At 38.2% G+C, this 12,410-nt stretch overlaps 1 protein-coding gene across 1 annotated transcript in view; it reads left to right on the forward strand.

Annotated features, from left to right (window-relative positions):
- The window catches only part of HYDIN (HYDIN axonemal central pair apparatus protein), a 363,532-nt gene that overhangs the window by 95,163 nt on the left and 255,959 nt on the right, over positions 1–12,410 (forward strand). Inside the window, exon 7 of the mRNA XM_034638025.1 lies at positions 2,719–2,843. Coding sequence (XP_034493916.1) covers positions 2,719–2,843 — 125 coding nt within the window. The remainder of the gene's footprint in view (positions 1–2,718; positions 2,844–12,410) is intronic.

Consider the following 12,410-nt stretch of genomic DNA (forward strand, 5'->3'; position numbering starts at 1 on the left):
ATTTTTTATTTATTTATTTATTTATTTTTAACCTGCCCTTTTAGAGCATCTGTTTTCTCATATCTAAAGTGCAAATAGCAATACCTCCTTTCTGCAGGTTTTTCCCAGGATTAAGAGGATTGGCATATGTAAGTGTATTATATACCCAGTGTAGTTAGTGCCCGGTTTGGAGTCCATGCCCATGGCGGCTTATTTGCTTTCCCTTTCCTGTCGTCTCAAGAGTCTGTAGCTGTCGAAAGGAGCAGGCGTGAAAATGAACTGCATAGTACAAGGTGAACTGAAGTGAGAAGTAGAAAGAAAGTTACAGCCTCTGAGGAAGGAGACTTTATTAACAAGACAGAATCCAGGAAGATTCTAGTTAAGAGGTGGCTTTGAGTCTGGGCAGTGATAAGTGACTTTGGAGGAAATATGACCTGTGGAAAATGGTAAATATTCTTGTGTGACCCTAGCGGTTGGGAAATGTCTGTGTAGGGGCACAGTCAGGTTGGAAGGGAGAGGGGCTGCACTGCTGGGCGAGGTTATGGTGAAGGGAGCAGAGCCCTCCCTACCCGTCCCTCCCCAGCCTGACCTGGAATGTGACAGATGATGTGGGACATTTAGACAGATGCATGTGTTTAATGAGAACGCAAAATCTAGTTGGGAGCAGCTTGTGTGGGACCTCAAATACCTGGGACTTTGAGCTTTACTACATAGATTATGAGGACCACTAAAGGTGTTTGAACTAGAGATGGATGTATTATGACCTAGGTATGTTTTATTTATAGTATTCCTAGAGCAGTGTGAAGGGTTGAGAGGAGAATAATAAAACTTGAACTCATCTAAACACCCAGGATTATCTGCAGGCTCATCGTCCATCTAGAGGCTGCCAGTGACGGAGATAACACAAGTAACAGTAGACATTAGTTTAGCGTTCCTACGGGCCAGGCCTTACTCTAAGCACTTCACCTGTATCCGCTCCTTTAGTCTTCCCCTGCAACCCGATGGAGTAGGTGCCGTCCTTACCCTCATCTTACAGACCAGGAGACTGAAGGTTCAATGACTCGCCCCAAGGTCATGGCAGAGCTGAGTTTCGAACTTTTATAGTTGGCTTTTATAGGTTGGCTGGTGACCACTGCCCCACAGAGCCTCTACAGCCATGCCTGGGGTTCAGGGGAGGATTGTTGCTAGAGGTGTGGGAAAAGGACAAAGGAATGGGAAGATAAAGAAGTGAACATAGGGGCTCCTGGGTGGCACAGCGGTTAAGCGTCTGCCTTTGGCTCAGGGCGTGATCCTGGCGTTATGGGGTCGAGCCCCACATCAGGCTCCTCCGCTGTGAGCCTGCTTCTTCCTCTCCCACTCCCCCTGCTTGTGTTCCCTCTCTCACTGGCTGTCTCTATCTCTGTCGAATAAATAAATAAAATCTTAAAAAAAAAAAAAAAGAAGAAGAAGTGAACATAGAGGGAGATCCAGATAGCCCCAGAGAAAAGAAAAGTTTCCCATGGTGGGAAGCACTGCAGAGAAGATCTCAGGTACCGCCACGTGCTACCCTTGCCACAGCTCTGTACCCTCACAGAAGGAAGCTTAGGCTTTTGGACATTAAGTTCATTATCTAAGGGAAGATTTCAGGGATGAAACTAAAAAACAGTCGTGATAGAAGTAAATAATCAGAAACAACTTAGCCTGCCAGATACATTGTACAATGCATTACTTTGAAAAACTAGCAATTTAGAGAAGAGAAATGGACCATGAAAATAATTAAATGGGCTGGGTTTTCTATTTAGAAGGAAGAACTCTCTAAGTTATTTAAGGTACCTCATGATCAGATCCAGCTTCTCTCTTACCACTTTCTTCCAGAGAAATTAAATGAAACGATTTCCTGTTCCCAAATCCACCCTATCACCCCATCACGTCTATGTGCCCAAATTCTATTTTTAAGGCACAGAACTTGTCCCCAGTTTGCCTTCTTGAATGCTTTCCACCTGTCTCCAGCTTGCTGTCACCCAGGAGGCTGACCTGTATGGCAAAGATGAACAGGCTCCCCGTGCCTGTGCCTTTGGCTGCTGGTTGTGTCCAGCCAGGGGGAGTCCCAGCAGGAGATCAGACAGGAGGTAATGAAGTCAGGGCGCTTTTCCCCCAGTGTCTTCCCTATGAGGCCATCTGGGCTGACTGTCTCTCTTGACTAAAGCTGCTCGCTCCTCATACAGGAGCATTCTCATAGGGGGATTGTATCATTTGTATTCCCACTGCCCCGCCTCTGTTAAGTAGACCCTTTGTTAAACTGCCCTCAAGTTATCCTCTTGCGATTGTGTGATCTTTTGGGACTCAGATGTATTTTTCCATTACGAAACCTTATCTTCACTGAACTGTCACAAAACTTGATTTTTATCCCTTTGAAGGTATTTTTCTTTTGCAAATCACAGTATTTGCATGCATGTTTTAAGGCCAACCACTGGAATCATTCCATGAATGTTAAAAGAATGGCTGAATGACAAGGACACAAACAAGCGCCTTGCTGTATCATTTAAGTTTCTCTTATACTTGCTGATCTCGAACTGCTATTTTAATTCAATACCCAACCAAAGTTCCCTCACATCAGGGGGGAATGTGTACTTTACTTCTGAATCACTGAACTGTGGTGTCGGGTCTGAGCTGCGTGCCGCACCAGAACTCCCGTATCCTCTCCTCCTCTCACACTAGTCAGGAACGTCCTCTGATAGTCTCTTGCCCTGTGTGCTGCAGGCCTTTCTCCGTGGAGCCATCTGCCGGAACTGTTAACATGGGGGAGTCCATGCAGCTGGAGGTCGAGTTTGAGCCACAGACTGTAGGCAGTCACAGCAAAAGACTTATTGTGCATTACGACACAGGTATGCGTTATTCTTGGTAAAAGTTCTACATGTTAAGAAAGGTCAGATGGAAAATGTGGTGAAGCGAAACAGGAAATGGTTATTTTGGCTACATTAGAGTAAGCTAAGATCCACAAGGTGTAAAGAACCAAAGAATGAATGTCTCCCACAGAAGTAATGTTGAGCCAGATATAAATCCCACTGGCCTGGTTTCTCCAATGCTTAAAAGCCTGAGAAATACAGCTCTGGGGAAGGGAACAACACCCTGAAGTCACACTGGGCAGCTTAATGTTATTTATATGTAAATGAACTTGAAGGTAACTGAGTACCCCATGGATTTTCCATTTGATTTATTACTGTATTTGTCTAACGTTTATTTTTTTTTATTTTTTTAAGATTTTATTTATTGGACAGAGATAGAGACAGCCAGCGAGAGAGGGAACACAAGCAGGGGGAGTGAGAGAGGAAGAAGCAGGCTCATAGCTGAGGAGCCTGATGTGGGGCTCGATCCCGGAACGCCAGGATCACGCCCTGAGCTGAAGGCAGACGCTTAACCGCTGTGCCACCCAGGCACCCCTGTCTAACGTTTAAAAAATGTAAACCTCAGTTCAGAATGTTCTCCTGTGTGCCAGCCAGTCTACGTAGGATCCAGTTGTCTTAATCCTCAGAATGTGCAATATCTTACTTAAATGTAGTTCTGTGTCTATTGCCACCACCATTTTCTTGAAGGCCACAGTCTGCGTAATCATGAAAATTATACATTGTTTTTGCTAATATTTAATTTATGGTCATGTAGGCTGCATGTACATTATGCAAGTCTCCAAAGTTGGTTGTTAATATTTTACCATTGCCATTTATTATTTCATGATTTTTCTCATTTCTTTCTCCCTTCTTTTTACCCATTCATGTTTATTGACCCAGATTGTCTGCGTCAGAAGGGCACTATAGGCAGAAAACACAAGTGCACAGCCAGGGAAAGAGCAACAAACAATATCTAGGTCACAGTTCAGAGTTGCTCGCTTTGTGGATACATATCTGAACAGGACAGTTCAAGTCCTTGCATAACGACCCGTGGGTTAAGTGGTCCAAGTTTCACGTTGCCCATCTTAACGACAATGCATATCCGGTGGTAACGACCTATGTATCTTATCTTTAGTGCAGGTCAGGAGTCACTGGCTGCTACAAAGGCAAACCTAACCTAAACTAGCTTAAGCAAAAAGGGGAAAGTTTTGACCCATATAATGCAACAGAGGAAGGTAAAAAGCAGAGCTTATAACACATCAGGAACGTGAATTTTTCCAAAGTAGTTGTGCATTTTACATTCCCATCAACAAAGCGTGAAACTTCCGATTGCTTCACATCCTTGCCGACAAGCGCAGTGTTTTCTTTTTTTTTTCCCTGCCACCACATGGTGTAGTCTTGTTCATTTTAGACATACTAGTAGTGTAAAGCTATGTCTTCTAGTGGTTTTAGTTTTCATCGAATGATTAATGATGTTGAGCACCTTTTCCTGTGCTTACTGGACATTCATATATCTTTTTTAATGAAGTGTCTGTTCAAGTCTTTTGCTCATTTTTTATTGAGTTGTTTTTTTCTTTATTCATTTGTAAGAGTACTTTATAACTTGATATTCTGGATACTAATCATTTGTCAGATATACGTATTGTTAATATGATTTTCCAAGTCTGTAGCTTGCCATTTCATTTCCTTCATATTTCTTGATCAGAAATTTTTAATTTTGATAATGTTGACATCAGTGTTTTTCCATTAAGATTAATGTTTTTTGTCTTCTTGCTAGGACATCATTACCTTCTCAAGGATCACAAACATAGTGTATGTTTGCTTTTAGAAGGGTAATAATTGTAGCTGCTTTGTTTAGATTGGTAATTGATCTTTGATTTCATATTTGTATGTGTGTGAAGTAGGGACTGTGTTTAATTTTTTCCCCCCATATGGATTCTTGGCTCTTTTCCCTTCTACTATCTTGTTCTGGAATTCCAATCAGTTAATTACTCTGTTATTCTGTTTATTAATCTATTATTACTCTAATTTATTCCTTTTTAAATAATAGGTTAACATTTTTAAAAAAGATTTAGTTATTTATTTATTTGAAAGAGAGTGCATAGAAGTGGGGGAGGGGCAAGGGGAGAGGGAGAGAATCTCAAGCAGACTCTGTGCTAAGTGTGTAGCCCAATGTGGGCCTTGATCCTAGGACCCTGAGATCATGATCTGAGCTGAAACCAAAAGGCAGATGCTTAACTGACCAACCACCCAGGTGCCCCAATTATTTATTCCTTTTAACCTCTATTTTTTCCATTTCTTTGTCTTCATAAAACTTCTCTGAATACTTTTTTCTCCTCTATTCAGTAATTCCCTCTTCCGTGGATTCTCCTCTGCTGAGTTTTAATTTTTCAATTATAAGTATTTTCATTTCTTGAAATTTTATTTGGTTCTTGATTCAGTCTGTTCTTAAATCTGATTGCTCTCCACTCTTTTATTTTTCAAGTTTCCCTTTTATTTCTTAAATGTGTTAAACATTGTTATTTTCATTCTGTTTCTGAGCATTTAAATATATTAAATCTGCTTATTAGGTTAGTTTGCTGTTTATTATTTCTGATGGTTTTCATGCACGGTATCTGTAGGCGAGGAAGAATATCTTTTTCCTCCACTCTTCTAGGCTTTTGGCTGGGGCCCCTGTAGCAAAAGACAGATTAAGAAGAGAAAAACATACAAATTTATTTGACGTAAGTTTTCCTTTGATGCCCGCAGGCCAAGTCCAGGGACTCCGAGGGGTTCTGTAGGATCAGCCAAGAAGGTCGTTGGCTTCATGTAGGATGAAAATCAAATGTGAGCCCGCAGGAAGTGAGAGCAGAGTTTATTGAAGATATGCAGAGAGCAGATACAGATGAGGCTTCTGGGAGACTCAGAAAGGAAAAGAGGGAGTCTTGTCTTTGTCGGGGTCTGGCATACATGTCCCCTCTGGCATCCAGGAGCTGGTTAGAACAAAGACCAAGGCCCAGGTATTATTCCTTGGAGCCAGGGGGCCTTGGCATGGAGATGTCTAGAGCCCTCGTCTGGAATGCACATGTGATGGCTTCCTCAGGTCATTCTCACCCGGTTCTTCCTTAAATGTTCTCTATTCTCGAGAAATCATTAACTCCTTGTCCCTTATAAGGAGGACATTCTGAGGCATGTGTAAAAGTGGGGTGGGATGCAGGTCCTGGCAAGAACAGAAGCAGCAAAAGCAGATTTTTATGGAGTCCTTCCTTTTCCCTATCTCCTCTACGCATGGGAGTTTTCGTAAGGAAATGAAGACGTGAAGGAGTGGTTAAATCTGAGTTGTTGTTGGTTTTTTTTTTTTTTTTCTTTTTGCTAGGTTTGATGAAGAGTAGTGAGTTGTGGAAAAACGTGTTAGGACCAAAAAGGGTATGAGCTAAGTGTGGTAAACTTGGGAAAACAGCAAGGCCTGTTCATTCAGATTCCTCTCAGTGTCCCTCTGTCTTTGCAGACAAGGGTGCTCCTTTCATCCAAGTATAGGAAGGCACGTTCATATGAAGGTTTTGTAGCCAGTTTTGGTAGAAGGTCACAAAATCCTTCCTTACCGTTTCTCAGGTTCCTTCGCTTTGAAATATTCAGTATGTCAGGGTGTGCCATATTTTGGCATATTGTGTCCTGAACCTCATCATATCTTATGCCCATTCTTGTTTTGCAAAATTTGGCCCTAGACTTTATCTCCTGTCATATGCACGCAATTCAGTAGTTAAAGCAGGAGTTCAAGAGTTAACAAAAGCCATTAGGACAAAAGACAGCCTTGGCACTTCATTACTTCCTGCAATTCTTCACTTTGATGTTCTTATTTTCTAATAGGATTAGTGATGAATTTTAAAGTAGTTTAAAAATATTTTATCAACTATTTTAGTTATTTCAATCGCCAGTTTAATTTGCTGCTTAAAACTGACTCTGTGTCTTTTTTCACATCATTCAGCATTATTTATAGACTAATTCATCCTTTCTACTATTTTGTAACCCTCTCTAGGTAACAGTATAAACACGGTTTATCCCTCCATGGATTTAGTTTTTTTCTAGTTTCTCTCAGCATTAGTTTTCTGGTTGGAAGGCTTGAACATTGTGGTTAGATTTATTCCTTTATATTTATTATTTTTTATAATAATTATTTTTATAATAATAATTATTTTTTATAATAATTATCTTAATTACATATTACATATTTATTATGTAATTTTTATTACATTTTTTATTGAGGTATAATCCAGATACAATAAAGTATACAGTTCTTCACTGTACAGTTTGATGAGTTTTGACAAGACCTGTGTAATGACCACTCCAGTAAGGATAGAGAACATCCGTGGCTTCAGAGCGTCCCCTCATGCCCTTTCCAGTCAGTCCCTCCATCCCCATCCTAGACATTCTGAGTCCTATCACCTTATATTAGTGTTGCTTATTCTTGGACTTCAAAGAAATGTGTTCATATAGTATATACTCTTTTGTGTCTGGTTTCTTTCACTCAACATAATGTTTTTGAGATGTATTTATGTTGTTGTATGTATCAAATTCTCTTTTTTACTCCTGAGCAGTATTCCACTGTATGCTTACCCATGGTCCATTCATTCTCCTGTTAATGTAACTTCAGTTTGTTTGAAGTTTGGGGCTACTATGAATAAAGCTCGAATAACCATTCTTGTACAAGGTGTGTGTGTGTGCGTGCATATGTTTTTATTTCTCAGGTGAATGTTTAGGGATAGGGTTGCCAGGTATAGAGTAGGTATATGCTTAACTTTCTGAGAAACTTCCAAACAGTTTTCTAAAGTGATTGAAGCATTTTACATACACCGCCCTCCCGCCCCAGGGTGATGCGTAGGTCTTCTAGTTACTCCACATTCTCATCAACTCTGGGTCATTGTCCGTCTTTTAATTTTAGTCATCCTGGCTGCAAAGTTATTATTAGCCAAATATCAACAAAAGCCTATATATTTTGTTTTTAATTGGCATTTCTCTAATGACTAATAATGTCGAGTATCTTTTCATGTGCTTAGACTGTTTTTATGTATTCTATTCTCAAGCATGTATTCAGATTTTCTGCCTGTTCTTTAGAGGGTTGTTTGTTCGTTTGTTATTGACTCATAGTTTTTTTTTTTAAATATATTCTCAATACGAGGCTTTCAGAAATAATTATTTCAAATATCTCCTAACAGTGAATTATCTTTCTAATTTTCTTACTAGTGTCTTTTCATTAGCAAAAGAATTTAATTTTGATGAAGCACAGTTTATCACTTCCTTTATAGATAGAATGGTATTTTTCTTCTAACTTTATTTTCTAAATTTTGGGGGGGCATATCAAAAAGGAGTTGAATTTTGTATATTGATATTTTATATCTTCAAACCTTGATAAATTAATTTATTGACTCCTAGTTTATCTGTAGATGATTTTGGATTTCATATATATACAATCAGGTCATCTGCAAATAATGATAGTTTTATTCTTTTTCAATCCTTAAGCCTTTTATTTCTTATTCTTTCTGCACAGCTAGGCCTTTATCAGCTTTCAGTGGAAATGATGATGGCAAACATCCTTCTCTTGTTCTCAGTCTCAGAGCAGAAGTTCTCACTGTTTCATCATTTAGTATTATGTTTTTAATGGACACTCTTTATTGGATTAAAAATATTTCCTTCTATCTCTAGGTTTCTAAGATCTTTAATTTTGAGTGGGTGTGGCTTTCATTTATTACTACTTCTGCATTTGTTGAGATGATCGTGTATTATTTCACCTTTTTGTGTAATGGCTTTGTCTTTGGTCTGAAAAAACAAATTGGTCTCATAAAACAAGTTGGGAATTACTCTACTTTTTTATTCTCTGGAAGTGTTGTCTTTTCTAATATTCATGTTATTTCTTCTTTAAGTGTTTGAAAAATTCACTTTTCAAACTATCTGGGCCTAGAACCTTTTTTGGAGGTTTTTAGTTATTCATTTATTCAATTTATTTAGTACATTTAGATCTACTGAGGTGTTTCTGTTTTTTTCTTGTGTAATTTTTGGTAAACTTTTTAAAGGAATTTCTGAATTTAATATAAAAATTTTAATTTGTTGGCATAAAATGTTTATAATAACTCTAAACTTTGTAATATCTGTGGGATCTATAGTGAATCTCCTCTTTCATTATTGATATTGGTAATTTGTGTCTTTTCCCTTTCCTTCCTTCCTTTCTTTTTTCATTCTTGAATTTCAACAAAAGTCTATGTGTTGTTAGTGTTGATAGTGGATGAAAGTGAAAAATATGAGTGTTAATAAATTCAGTTAATGATATATTTCTTCATCTGTATCTCTTTATCTTTGTGAGGTATCATTTAAGTCAACCCCTAAAATTATGTATTGGAAAAAAATGTGGCCTTAGAATTATGTTTGAATCACTTTATCACAAGGTGTTTTAAATCAGGAGTCTAAAAAAGAATGAAGCACAATCTTTTGTTGGTAAACATAATTAATTGTTGATAAACATACCAAATTATCTTAAAATATCATTCATCTTTAGCTCAGTCTTTTAAATATTTTGGGTCATATTTTTATACATTTGACATATGAATACTCTAGTATTAGTATATAGTATAATTTATAAACAAACAAATACATAGGGTGGTGGTATAATGTCAAAAAATTTTTATTTGGTTGGGTTTTGAGGCCAACAGCTTAGAGTGCTCATAGATCAATAGAATCAAAGCTTGAGAGAAGACTTAACTAATAATTAAATCTAGTCCTTGGATTTCTACAAATGAAAAACTGAAGCTTTAAGAAGTTAAGTGGCTTTCCCAAGGTCGCATGCATAGCAGAAGCGCAATTAGAACCCAGGCCCAGACTCTGACTTCCTGTGCAGTGCTTTTTCCACCAGAGTGGATCATCTCCCTAATCTCTCACATCACTACCTATGCATTTTTACTCCCTTACTCTGTTGACTTTGAAATGCAGCTCCCAGTGGCCCTCAATCTGTATTTTAACTTTTGGGTAAGTATTTGGATTGACACCCATATTTGTGTGTCCACGTGACACTAAATATTTGTGTATTAAAATTTAATCACCATGGCAAAGTTGATTTCCACACCGTGAGGTTCTAGTGTCAACTTTGGTTCACAAAGTAATTTTCTAATGATGCAGATAGAGGTAAGCTATCTTGTAGCATTTTTCTTTACATGAAGTGAACTGCTGATAAGAATATGCTTTCATCTTTATTGTGGGTTATCAATGACCAGAACCTATAACCTTTCATTAGTGAAAAACAGTAATAACTATCTAAACACAATTAATCATGGAGCTTTTCCAAGCAGCCATGATCATTGCCTTCCCATTTCACTAAATAAGCATCTGATTGAACTTTCTGCAGCTGTTTGAAGTGTGAATTGATTTGAGAGGGAAATTTGCATGGATTTTTTTCATTCTTCCTCAAACAATGTTCCAGAAGGAGGAACATTGATAATCCTCAGTGGGAAGTACTCAATCACATTTCTAACAGTTGTGTTTATGCCCTTCAGTTGCTGGTCCTCTGTTGGATAGAAATTCTTGATTAAATGCAGCTAGGAGATTTTTCTTTGTCATCGACCAGAGTTTGAACCAGTGCTCTAGCAATTAAGGAGGATGAGTGTAAATTTTGCCAGTATCTAATATTTTACTCATCAATGTTTACCTCTACCAGAACTCTTCCCTGCTTTCTTCTGTATATGACTTTCTGTGGTGAAACCAAGTTTGTTTAGGGAATTGATTTCACCCAAGAAATGATTTAATTAAGAACTGAAGTAACTTGATACCTTTTACAAACTGATTGTTCCAGAAGAGATTAAGAACTCAATTACTCAAGACTACATTCTTAAAAACAAAATGAAACAAAATCAGAAACAAAACAGATGAGTAAACTAATTCTATCATTCCAATAAAACTGAGATGTGAAAATACTATTTGACTATTAAAAGACAAATAAATGGTTAACTGCTTAAGTTTTGCACTTTTTAACTGGGTGTTGAGAAACTATGTAATCTAGGGGTTCAAGGAGATACTAGTATTTACAACAGGGTTTAAGAAAAAAGATGTCCTGGGGCGCCTGGGTGGCACGGCGGTTAAGCGTCTGCCTTCGGCTCAAGGCGTGATCCCGGCGTTATGGGATCGAGCCCCATATCAGGCTCCTCCGCTAATGATCCTGCTTCTTCCTCTCCTGCTCCCCCTGCTTGTGTTCCCTCTCTCGCTGGCTGTCTCTATCTCTGTCACATAAATAAATAAAATCTTTAAAAAAAAGAAAAAAGAAAAAAGATGTCCTTATTAAACCTTTGGTTACTTGAATGAACCCTAGAAGTAGGAGCATAAAAGTGACTTTTATTCAATGCCCGGTGAGGTTGCTGTCACCTTAGAGGTGACATTAATCCCTGGCATAATCAGGAAATGGAGCTGATGCACTTACTCAGCTTTTTTTTTAAGGTATTATGTCTCTTACTGAAGAGGAGATATTTCAATTTAGGAGTCAAAGTTGGCAAATAGGCTCTTTTCCCCCAAAGGCATCATGATGTATTATTATTAAAGATATACATAATCATAATATTAGTACTTCACAGGACAGCTTTATAGTCATTTATATATTGTACTCTAATAAACCATGAAGAAGTTCTTTTTTTTCTTCTAAAGGCCAATAAAGGAATACCAAAATAGAACATAGTAAGTAATTAAGTGCACTGTTATCTTACAGGTGAAACTACTAAATATATCTGAATGTACCTGTGCAGATTTACCTGCATAAGCTTTGTTTCATGTGTGTGATTATTATGATTAATTACGAGTATGTGCTGTTATCATTAGAAAACCTAGTAAAACATAGTTTTGGTGAAAGAGTAAATGTTTTAATGTGGCTTCAGAGGCAATGGAAACATTCCTTGACCCAAGTTTTCTTCATTTCTTCATTTCTTCTTCCATAGCTTAGAATAGGGCATAGCAGAAGTTCGGATGCACTGATGGTCAGGGATTGTTTAGGAGGTTGGAATGAGGTTTCTGTAAATTACATAGCAAGTGAAGACTTGAGTCATTAGATGTTCGTATTTAAAGGGACATTAGAGGACGTCTCTTAACTCCATTATTTTATTTTATTTTATTAAAAAAAACTTTGCTGGGGCGCCTGGGTGGTGTAGTCGTTAAGCGTCTGCCTTTGGCTCAGGGTGTGATCCCAGCGTTCTGGGATCGAGCCCCACATCAGGCTCCTCCGCTGGGAGCCTGCTTCTTCCTCTCCCACTCCCCCTGCTTGTGTTCCCTTGCTGGCTGTCTCTGTCAAATAAGTAAATAAAATCTTTAAAAAAAAAACTTTGATGTATAGTTGACATACAATGTTATATTAGTTTCAGGTGTACAACATCGTGATTGGGCATTTTATATACATTACAAAACGCTCGAAGGTAGTTGCCATCTGTTAGCATACCAAATTATTGCAGTATCATTGACTATATTCCCTATGCTGTACTTTTCATTCCTGTCACTTATAACTGGAAGTGTGTACCTCTTAGTACCCTTCACTTACTTTACTCCTCCCACCCTCTTGCAACCACCAGA

The sequence above is a fragment of the Ailuropoda melanoleuca genome, chromosome 12 (genome assembly GCF_002007445.2).
Source record: "Ailuropoda melanoleuca isolate Jingjing chromosome 12, ASM200744v2, whole genome shotgun sequence".
Lineage (NCBI taxonomy): Eukaryota > Metazoa > Chordata > Mammalia > Carnivora > Ursidae > Ailuropoda > Ailuropoda melanoleuca.